This window comes from Sapajus apella, unplaced genomic scaffold (genome assembly GCF_009761245.1).
Source record: "Sapajus apella isolate SASKATOON/1434 unplaced genomic scaffold, GSC_monkey_1.0 scaffold31, whole genome shotgun sequence".
Lineage (NCBI taxonomy): Eukaryota > Metazoa > Chordata > Mammalia > Primates > Cebidae > Sapajus > Sapajus apella.
In genome coordinates, this window is record NW_022436971.1 from 1,250,739 (window position 1) to 1,263,108 (window position 12,370).

The 12,370-nt window shown below is 35.2% G+C and overlaps 1 protein-coding gene across 6 annotated transcripts in view; it reads right to left on the bottom strand.

Annotated features, from left to right (window-relative positions):
• Window positions 1-12,370, bottom strand: part of NCOA1 (nuclear receptor coactivator 1) — a 277,674-nt gene that overhangs the window by 70,820 nt on the left and 194,484 nt on the right. For all 6 annotated transcript variants that reach the window (XM_032294317.1, XM_032294318.1, XM_032294319.1 and 3 more), the window contains 3 exons: window positions 7,142-7,321; window positions 5,721-5,816; window positions 829-969 (listed from right to left, as the gene is read on the bottom strand). In XM_032294317.1, coding sequence (XP_032150208.1) covers window positions 829-969; window positions 5,721-5,816; window positions 7,142-7,321 — 417 coding nt within the window. The remainder of the gene's footprint in view (window positions 1-828; window positions 970-5,720; window positions 5,817-7,141; window positions 7,322-12,370) is intronic.

A 12,370-nucleotide genomic window follows, 5' to 3' on the forward strand; every position in this document is an offset into this window, starting at 1 on the left:
TACCATAATTAAATGACAATGTTTTTAAAGTGTATCAAAATCCTTTAATTCTGAACTTCTATAAACTTTCTGGCCTTAATTCTCAAATAACTTTTCCTACCTTTCTTGTAGTACTGTTAAGTTTCTTGAGGGCAGGGAATATGCATATCTTATACTCCCATGATGCTAAGACCCAGCAGCTATGCCATAATTAATAATTTCATAGGATATATTTTTTGACTTGAAATTTCAACCAGAGTCAGGAGATACAGGTGCTGCAACAGTCATGAAGTAAACATCCATGATACTGATCTCTGTGTTATCCAGAAGACCTCTGATATACTTGTTCTTCTGGGAATGATCTTTAAGAGCCAAACAAAATATTACTTCTTCTCTGAATTCATCCTTAATTCTTCAAGTCAGAATTAATTTTTTTCTCCTTTGATTATGGTTCTATCATATCCCACATCACACTGATCTTTAGGGTTGTCATACACCTTCCTACGGTGTTGTAAGCTCTTTAAGGGCAAAACCTTGTTTCTTAGTCATCACTGTATCCCTGGTACCTTATATAGTGTTCTGTGTATGTTGGGAACTTGATATATGCCTGCTGAATGAATGAATGAATGAATGACCACCACACAACATCCTGTTCCTTAGAACGTGTATCCCAAATTTCAGGATCCACTCATGAATTACTTTGCTTACCCATTTCTTCCTTTCCTAAAACTGATTATTACAAAAACTATAATTTGGAGAAAATACTTATCAAGCCATAAGATCTACGTTACTATTCAAATATCAGTAAAGATAAAGGTTAATGAAAATAATTGAGAGAGAAAACTATACCTTCTTGGAACAGTTGTCTGGCATAAGATGGCTCTCTGCCCTGAGGTTGGAAAAAAGCGTAAATGCACTTCCTCACTAAATCTTCCCAGCCAGTTCTGCCAGCAGCTCTCAGGGAACTAGTATCAATAGAGATGATTTTACCTGTACAAAAATAAAAGTTTATATTTATAATACCCCCTTTATGTAAATCATCCATGTTTCAAAACTAACAACTGTGTCTGAGAAACGTTCTTTCTTTCCAAATACTCAATAAACAAAAGTATTAAAAAGCACCATTAATTTTTATTACATATAGTTATGAAGTATGTTATTGACATAAAAAATTGTTTTGGTCTTGGAATGTGTTATGTCCTAGTATGTCATATTCTAAAATTCAATTCTAGTCAAGGATTAAAGTCATATCATATTGACCTGAAACTACTGAGACCAATGCAGTTCGAACTCCCCGGGCTTGGTCTTTGGATTCTGTTCTCTATATACTGATGACTGATTGGAAAGAAGAGACAAAGATGAAGTATACTGTTTAGTTTAAATTAATTTCTAATTACTAAGTAAAAAGAATATGAGAAAAGAAGCAAGTCTTTTCCTTTCTACACTTTGCTGGGCTATATTTAGTAGGTAATACTGTATTTAAGATTAAACAAAGACTGAAGGCAAAAAAAGTTAAAGCAGAAAACGGTAAGTGAGAACATTAAGATTTGCTAGGCAGTATGCACATGGAACATACGCTTTATAAAATTTAGTGATTTGCTTTTGTTATCATATTTGAACAAATTTCCTAAATGGCTATGAGAGAATTCAGGTGAGTTACTTCTCAGTTAGCAGAGGGCCAATTAATCCAGTGCGTGAATATTCAGACCTGTTTTATTACGTTTATGCAATCTTATAGTCACACAAAATAATAAATGATATGTATTTATAATATAGATCTATATATAAAGAATTATATTAATGAGATAAAAATCTGCAAACCCACCACTCAGCTTCAGAACTTGGTGTTACCAATATTGCTCCATCACATGTGCACTCCTCCCTTGCCACCATCCCCATCTTTAAATTCTCCTGTGAATGGGCATCTAGACTGTTAAGTTTTTTGCCATTACAGTCAGCACTGCTATGAACATCTTTCACATGTTGCGTAGTACATTGATGTGAGAACTTCTTTAGGGTATGTATGTAGGAACAGAATTGTTAGATTGTAGGTTATGGAATGTTCAACTTTACAATATTAATTTTAAACTGTTTTCCTGAAACTTGTACCACCCTATGCTTCCACCAGCAATGTATAAGAGTTAGTGTTAATCTAACATCCTTTCCATGACTTAACGTTGTCAGGATTCTTTACTTTTTCAAATTAGTAGGTGGAAAATGGTATCTCATTGTGGTCTAAATTTTTATTTCCCCAATTATTAGAGTTCACCACTAATGTTTTCTCTTCTATGAATGCCTGATAAAATATTTTTCCCATCTTCCTCTTCTTCACACAATCAACTCAAATCTATCATATTGTTTGTGCCTCCTCACTGAACTAATCCCCTCTTTATATATTTCATTTGGTTTGCTTAGAAATAAAATATTCATTAGACCTCTTTAACTTAGGATCTGGAATCTGATGTACCCAGTCCTACTTAATCAGGTTATCACCCTATCACCCAAGTCTTGGCATAAATGTAGATAGTGGAAAGAAAATAAACTGAAACTCAAATAAGGGAATTTTGTCATTTAAGAACAGTCTGGGGAAAGCCTGGTGAACACTGTAACTGAAACTATAAAAGATTTTAGATTTTTAAGAATTTTAATTGTTCAACCCTTGTTTCTTATCATGTCAGAGATAAAAAGTTGGTTATAGCAGGGATTCCACTGCTACATAATCTTCCTATACAATAATGTTCCTCACAGGCAGTGACTAAGGGAGACGTGTGTGCACGCGCGTGTGCGCGCTTGTGTGTGTGTGTTCATGTCAGGGTTAGCCCTAGGAGAGAACAAGTGAGTTTAGAGTTTGGGGACTGGAGAGAAAGTGATTGGGTTATCAGCAATGGTACCAGATGAGTAATGCAATGACTGTCTTAGTGAAGAATCATGAACAGCTTGAGTTACAATACTTGCCTACTACAGGAAAGTTTAACCAACCAACCAAGCAACAATAAAATACCCTACTGTTCAACGTTTACTAGTAAAAGACTTTTTTTGGCCAGGCGTGGTGGCTCACGCCTGTAATCCCAGCACTTTGGGAGGCTGAAGTGGGTGGATCATGAGGTGAGGAGTTCAAGACCAGCCTGGCCAAGATGGTGAAATCCCATCTCTACTAAAAATACAAAAATTAGCCGGGCATGGTGGCAGGTGCCTGTAATCCTAGCTACTCAGGAGGCTGAAGCAGAGAATTGCTTGAACCCAGGAGGCAGAGGTTGCAGTAAGCTGAGATCATGCCATTGCACTCCAGCCTGGGTGACAGAACGAGACTCCATCTCAAAAAAAGAAAAAAGACTTTTTTTTTTCCTTAAGAGATATGGATCATCCCGTGTAGAGTTAAAAAGTAATACAAAAATTTATGAAATTAAATGTTTAACACTTATTATATCTATTCTTTTTAGCTAAGTCAATTCTACAACTGATAGAATAAACTGTTTTACATTTTAAGTATATTTTATATTTCCTTGGTATCTTCATACAATAAATGTATACAGTATAGTGACATCCTTTTAGTAGTGCTTAGGTATAAAGTAATGTAATATCAAGAAGGAGCTCTACATTAGGGCTTAAAGATGCCCATTCTCAGCAAAGGGCTGTATGGTTTTACAAATTACCAGCCCCTCATTTGTAAAATCTAAGCTGGATCCTGTGATATTTGAGGTTTCCCCCCACCTCTCTCTCTCTCCCCAACCCCTGCGCGCGCGCTCGCTCGCTCTCTCTCTCTCTCTCTCTCTATATATATATATATATATACACACACACACACACAGTTATTTTATTGCCCAGAGGCTAATTTTTTATTTTACATGATTATGGTTATTTTTATATACATATTATCAGGAATATCTAAAATTTTAACATCTAGGTTCTTCGAAACAAAACTACCAGGGATAATGTCCCTACGGGAAATACAGTCCTTAAAACAATCCAATTTAGAATTCAATTTAGAGAAATGCAATATGAGGAAAAGCTGAAACATATTGTTCCTAAATTAGCCTTATAACTTTTAGGCCTCCCTCATCTCTGACATTTTTTCTGTGACCTGACAATAACCCTTTTCAACAGGTTTTCATTCTGCTATCTCACAAAGCCCTTATTTGGTTTCTTTTTATGTTAACCAGTTACTGACAGAAGAGACCAATTTTCCTTTTCAATGGAATCTATTTTTCCTTCATGCAAAATACTTTCAATTTTCAATAATTGTTTTAAAAAATTTAAAAAAATTTAAATAAAAAAATTTTTTTTGCACAAACCCACACATCCATAGTAGGTTTATTAAATTTTTCCAGCATTGTTCATGGTAGAGTCTGGAAAGAAACATAATACATGGTAGATTCAAAAAGGGAATGAAGAAAGGTATGATAACTGATAATTACTATCCTTAGATACATCTCTCTGTGCTCGTAGACATTGTCTTTACCATTTTCTATTATCTGTGCTAATTTATCCATACTAGTTCTTTAGTAAGAGCAGTTAGGAGTTTATCATTAAAAACACAAGCACAAAGCATACAACACTGGAATATTTAGATTATTTGGACTAAAAAATTAATACATAATGAAATAAGATCTTATAAAAGGTGGTAAAAGTCAAACTGTACATTAAAACTAAACTTTCACAAAGCATAAAATTCAGAAGAAATGATTTTTAAAATCCTAGTCTGCTAGAAAATATACCTCTAGTATTTATCTCTATTTTAAAATTAGAGAGGTAAGTGATATATGTAACTCTGGTTGTTATAAAAGCATGAACACATGATGTGTTTGTGTAAAGATAAAATCAAATAATATAAGAAAAATACTTTATAAACTATAAAGAACAATAACAATTGGTTCTTGCTGAAAATCAAATCTGAAGCAGGCCTTTAAAAAGAAGGCCTTATTTTTAGGCAGTCTCAGTGTTACTCACTTTGAGGCTCTCAGTACTTCTAACTTAACCTCTCAGTCTTACTTATCTTTAAGCTTCTGCAGCTCGGGTTCCTCAATTAGGTGTACTCATTCTGTATCAAGACCCTTCCTTGCTGCCCCCCTTCCAAGACCCATACTTTAAATAGTGGGCATCACTTCATCCTTAGGGGCCAAGAACTCAGTATCAGCTCCTCAGACAGGCCTTTGCTGACCAGCTAATTTCATATATCCTCCCTTACGCCATCTCATAACTTTTCCATAATAAAAAATAACACATTTGTCATTAAATCATTTTTGTTCAACCACATACATCTTGAGAAATAACCCAGTGATAGGCACTTCTAGAGACTCAATCAGTATGTGCTAAATAAATTTAAAGAAAAAGAATTAAAAAAACCAGAAATAGCCAGATACGTTTAAGCATAATAGTAAAACCACCATACAGTACTCATATCTATTTTAAATAAATGTATGTATAGTTACGTATTTACATATCTATATCTTCTAAATTTCTTTAAATATTTTATTCCATGATTATGAAAAATAATTTATAATCAAATGTAGATATATAAATAGTTATAAAAAGTGTTCTCCCCAGCACCCTGATCATGATAATGATTATATTACAGTATCTAAACTGCATAATCTTAAGAGCATTTAAAATGTTTTCTGTATAAAACTAGGGAGCAAAGCCTAAATGTCTTAGAACAGAAAGACATTCTGGATATAATTAGTTTTAAGGGCACAGTCGCATTATTAATACCTATGGAACATTCTGAACTTTACAATTAGTACCTGTAGTATCTTGCTTGGTCATAAAAGATTCTACACCCGTAATAGCTGGAGGCCGAGGTAATCGTCGTGCAATACAAATCAGACATGACTGGAAATCTGCCCAAAACAAGAAGGGAAATTGAAGGAAAGAGTAGAAAATGGTTTACATCTATCACTTGCCATTAATGATTTTTATAAAAATAATACATGTTACAGGACCTGACATAATATTGGAATCATTCTTTTTTCTTTTTTTTAAAAAGTCATCCAGCCCAAAATGTCAAGAATCATTCTTATCTAATAGTATATTAGAAATAAAATTGCTGGTAACCAAAAACTGACAGCTCCAGGTAGAGAGTTAGTTGGCATAAACCATCCCTTCCTATTGAATGCTCTTAGTATATACTAGAGGAGACTGATGCATCTGATGTACTTGGATGATAATAACTAGAAGTAGTAGTTTTGGTTAGATATAAGTGGCACAGTGTTTTTTAAAATACAGTTTTGTAGTCAATTTCCTACACTCATCAGTACTTAATGACTACAAAGATTACTCTTATAACCATAGTGCAGATAATTGTATGAGAAAAACAACCTTTAATTCTGAAGCACTATTTTCCTCTTAACAGATGACTTCATGTTTTTAGGATATACAATTTTTTCAAAGTCCCATTCCCAAATTTTGTTTTGAGGATGTTATACACATTATCACACAGTTAAAAATGAACTTGAATCAAATAAGACTTGGCATGTGTATTTTGTAAAAAGTCTCCAGTAGATTGTCACCTCTGTTTCCTGGTGAGACCTGCAACATACACAGCTTTTTTGTATCTGACTTCTTGTCTACTACCTTCCCTTGTTCTTACACCAGTTCTCAATTTGTGATTTTCTAAACTTAGCTCAGTCTAAGTTTACAGGAAAACTCATCCACTGTCACATATTTAACTAATTCCATGTTGACACCATGTTCATATTAGAGCTTCAGTATGTTTCCATCTGTTCATAAGTTTTCTCCTTATAAATTACCTTGTATAGCCTGAAAAATGCCAACTCTATTCTCCAATGTTCCCTACACTCTAAACTTGAAACTTTCTAAAAATCAGAGCTGTTCAACAGTCTGCTGCATCTGGTACATTTCCAACTGGCAGCAGTTAGTTACATCACTTATTTCTAGACAGCAAGTTGGTTTGAATTATTTGACATTTTAGCGGGAATGCCAGCTTAAAACTGAGAATCTGGGGGGCATATTAAAGGAATGATTCTAGATGTTAGTAATTGTTGTTTTTTAAGTATTAAGAATATATAGCAAATGGAATAGCTACTCTGATACATATTATAGTAACCAAAAATACTATCTGAAAAAGTCAGTTTATAATTAATTTCCTCTCTTTTCCTTAAAGTCACAGAAGAAATAAACACTTTAAAAAGACGTTTGGCTTTACCTTCTCCATCCTCTTGAATTGATTTTGGCTGTGATACAGTGAAACACTGCATTACTTCATAACGCTGGCAAGCTTCTTGGTTCTCGGTGCCTGGCTCATCTGGAGGGTGAATTAGCATCCTGCAGTTAAAGGTATGGCTGTTTCGTCGTGTGGCCTCTTGAGGCCAAGGAACTCCATTTACTGAGGAAGAAAAATTGATTATGTGTCTGTGAATAAGGTAATAAAGCACAAATTCTGAAGATACAAAAGATATGCTTTAAGCCATCTGCTTAATTAGATCCTCAGATGAAAAAACAGACTGATCTCTTCAGATCTAACATTATCCTAAGGCAATAGGATACTTATCTCCCTAGCCAATCTAAATGTTTAGCAATTAGAAAACTGTAACATTCCAAGAAAATACATATGATCTTCCCCTCAAATACTATAATCAAAAACAAAAATTAAAACTTATTAGCTATTTTGCTCAGAATTTTATAGCACTTAATTAATGAGTTTTTCAGTTGGTTTCCAGTTATACTTTGGCAATGAAAAAATGATTGAAAAACCACAGGTGCATTGATAAGTGGGGGTTTTAACTTGGCAATCATGGATTCTTAAGGTTGGCTTTTGCGTGGATGTGCGCCTTTCTGGGGGAGAAGATTTCGATTTTCTCAGAGTCTGTGACTCAAAAAAATGTTTAGAATGGGCCGGGTGCGGTGGCTCATGCCTGCAATCCCAGCACTTTGGGAGGCCGAGGTGGGCGGATCACAAGGTCAAGAGATTGAGACCATCCTGGCCAACATAGGGAAACCCTATCCCTACTAAAAATACAACAATTAGCTGGGCGTGGTGGTGTGCACCTGTAGTCCCAGCTACTTGAGAGGCTGAGGCAGGAGAATCGCTGGAACCCTGGAGGCACAGGTTACAGATTGTGCCACTGCACTCCAGCATGGCAATAGAGCAAGACTCTATCTCAAAAAGAAAAAAAAAAAGAAGAAAAATATTTAGAATATAAAGCAATCTCAATTTTTCATAACCATTTTTTCCTTGTGCTTTAATTTATTTTATTTAACTAGCACAGTTCATATGCTACAATGCCTTGGATATAGTGGATAATCAATATTATTATATAAAAAAAGATCGCTAAAAAAGAAATGGTACCTGATCCAGTATAGGAAAAATGAATCAAATTGTAGAACAGATATCTATTTCAAGGAAGAACCACTGTGTGGTGGGCCATAATTTCCCAGTTATAGTGTCATGTTTAAATCATATGGTCATGAGATGATCAAAGGGTTTTTAAGGATGCTTTTTTTTTTTCTTTTCTTTTCAACGTGGTGAAACCCCGTCTCTACCAAAAATACAAAAATTAGCTTTTTTTTGTATTTTTGAGACGGAGTCTAGCTCTGTCACCCAGGCTGGAGTGCAACAGCATGATATTGGCTTAATGCAACCTCCACCTCCCAGGTTAAAGTGATTCTCCTACCTCAGTCTCCTGAGAAGCTGGGATTACAGGCATGCTACCATGTCTGGCTAATTTTTGTATTTTTAGTAGAGATGGGGTTTCACCATGTTGGCCAGGCTGGTCTCAAACTCCTGACCTCATGATCCGTCCATGTCGGCCTCCCAAAGTGCTGGGATTACAGGCATGAGCCACTGTGCCTGGCCAAGGCTTTTTTTTTTTAACTGTTCCCAAACATTTTCCTATCTTAAACTCTCCAATGACCCACCTTCCTTTTTTCCATCTCATCCTTTATTAAGTGTTAGAAGAAATCATGGAAACAAACTACACTGGAGGAAGGAGTCTGGGTGCTGCTATTAGCAAGTTCTAAGGTTTGGGTTAATTAATCGTTGATGCTCATTGTCTCATTTTTTAAAATAAAAGAATCCACTACATTATCTCTAAAGTTATTTATGCTCTAAAATTTCATAATAAAATATATAAGATCCTTTGATACTATAATTCAAATATCAGTAGTGATTTTAATAGAAACAATCATTTCAGGTGGCCAGTTACAACAAACATGTATTACTATTTTCAAAAGGAAACGAAATTTCTATTCTGTTGGGGGAACAATGTGGAAAATAAAGAGCTATGAATAACATTTTTATATGCATGTCTGGTTTAGTGATATAGGATTTCTGCCTAAGGCCCTCCATTCCACTGGAGCATATATAGGCTAAAAAGTAGAAGGAAAGGGAGGAAAAACAGAAAAAGGAATGTAAAAATTAGCATGTATATTCATTTTTTAGAGCTCTCTTCTCATGCACTGAATAAATGGATTAAGTTGTCTAATTCTTAGGAAAACCCTCCAACTAAAGTAAATAGACCTTATAATAAAAAATGAATTTGTTATCTCAAATAAATACACTACTCAAATAAATCAGAGATGGCACAAACACATGGAAAAATATCCCGTGCTCATGAATAGTAAGAATCAATACCATTAAAATGGCCATACTGCCCAAAGCAATTTGCAGATTCAATGCTATCCCTATCAAACTACCAATAACATTCTTCACAGAACTAGAAAACACTATTTTAAAATTCACAGGGAACAAGAAAAGAGCCCTAACAGCTAACGCAATCCTAAGCAAAAAGAACAAAGCTGGAGGCATCATGTTACCTGACTTCAAACTATATTACAGGGATACAGTAACCAAAACAGCATAGTACTGGTACAAAAATAGATGCATAGACCAATGAAACAGAATAGAGAGCCTAGAAATAAGCCCACATCCTGCAGCCATCTGATTTTTGACAAAGCTGACAAAAACAAGCAATGGGGAAAGGACTCCCTATTCAATAAATGGTGCTGGGATAACTGGATAGCCACATGCAGAAAATTAAAACTGAATCTCTTCCTTATCCCATATACAAAAATCAACTCAAGATGGATTAAAGACTTAAATGTAAAATCCAAAACTATAAAAAACTTTGGAAGACAACTTAGGCAATACCATTCTGGACACAGGAACAGGCAAAGGATTCTACAATAAAGATGCCAAAAGCGATCAAAACAAAAGCAAAAATTGACAACTGGGACCTACTTAAATGTAAGAGCTTCTGCACAGCAAAGGAAACTGTCAAGAAAGTAAACAGACAACCTAGAGAAAAGGAGAAAATATTTGCAAACCATGCCTCTGACAAAGGTCTAATATCCAGTATTTATAAGGAGCTTAAACAAATTTATAAGGAAAAAACAAATAACCCCATTAAAAAGTGGGCAAAGGACATCAACAGACACTTTACAAAAGAAGACACCATATGGCCCACAAGCATGTGAAAAAAAGCTCAATTATCACTGATCATTAGAGAAATGCAAATCAAAACCACAATGAGATACCATCTTACACCAGTCAGAATGGCTATCATTAAAACATCAAAAGATAACAGATGCTGGCAAAGCTGTGGAGAAAAGGGAATGCTTATACACTGTTGGTGGGAGTGTAAGTTAGTTTAACTATTGTGGAAAGCAGTGTCATGATTCCTTGAAGAGCTAAACAGAACTACCATTTAACCCAGCAATCTCATTACTGGGTTATATACCCAAAGGAATATAAATAATTCTACCATAAAGACACATACAAGTGTATGTTCATTGCCATGGTATTCACAATAGAAAAGACTTGGAGTCAACCTAAATGACCATCAATGGCAGACTGGATAAAGAAAATTTGGTACATATACACCATGGAATACTATACAGCCATAAAAAGAACGAGACCATGTTGTTTGCAGGAACATGGATGGAACTGAAGGCCATTATCCTTAGCAAACTAACACAGGAACAGAAAACCAAATACTGCACATTCTTACTTATAAGCAAGAGCTAAAGGACAGGAATTCATAGATACAAAGAGGGGAACAACAGACACTGGAGCCTACTTGAGGGTGGAGGCTGGGAGGAGTAAAAGGATCAGAAAAAATAACTATTGGGTGCTAGGCTTAGTACCTTGGTTGATATGGTTTGGCTAGGTGTCGACACCCAATCTCATCTCAAATTGTAATCCCCACGTGTTGAGGGAGAGACCTGTAATCCACATGTATTGAGGGAGGGAGGCGACTAGATCATGGGGGTAGTTTCCCCCATGCTGTTCTCATGATAGTGAGTTCTCATGAGATCTGATGGTTTTATAAGCATCTGGAAGTTCTTCCATTGCTCTTCTCTCTCTCCTGCCTCCTTGTGAAGAAGGTGCCTGTATCCCCTTCTGCCAGGATTTTAAGTTTTCTGAGGCCTCCCTGGCCATGTGGAACTATGAGTCAATTAAACCTCTTTCCTTTATAAATTACCCAGTCTCAGGGAAGTTCTTTATAGCAGCGTGAAAATGGACTAATACACTGGGTGACAAAATAATCTGTACAACAAACCCCCATAACATGAGTTTACCTATATAACAAACCTTGCACATGTACCACTGAATCTAAAATCAAAGTTAAAAAAAAAAAAAAGGCTTTATTTTTTTTATGGCTTGGCTTGGATTAGGTTTACCCTGATCTATTTGGTTATCAGGGACAGTTTCAACTTTCTGAAGGTATCTACAAAGAAAGCTACTTGTGGAATGTTACTAGAAGAAGAGCTAGGTATCTAATCACACTCAGTTCAGGGAAAAGGAAAGAAGATAGAGAAAAGGAAAAGAGGTGGAGGAATGGTTAGGGATCAAGGTAGGCATGGTAGGCATAAGGAGCCAAGAGAAGAGCAGACAGTGATAAAAAGGAGAAACGCACTTCCTTAAAGTTAATTTCATGACCCATTATGGTGGTCATTATACCTAAATTGTACAAAACACTTTTTGAGATGTTAAAAAAAAAAAGTTGAAAAATAATCACCACAACTAAAGAAACTAAAGTCATTTTGGTGATAGTTTACATGTCAACTATCATATCTTTTTAAAATAACAATAATTAACAGCAAGATCAATTTGAATTGAATTATAGGCCCCTCAAATATAAGCTGCTAAATATTTTAGGTGATCTTTCTGGATACCCTGTATTTCACAAGATTAATTAGACTTTTTTAAGTTAACCAAACTATTAATAGTTTACCATGACAGAACTTTTTTGAACCTAAATCTTCTTTTAAACAGTAAGCAATGAACTACAATTTATGCAAAAATACAACAGCATCACACACATAACGTCCTGTATTCTCTGTGGAATGGAAACAAGAGGATAGATCTATACTAGAGGTACAAAGCTTCAGACAAAATTCAGTATTTTGTGTGTGGGAGGGAGCAGTTTAGACT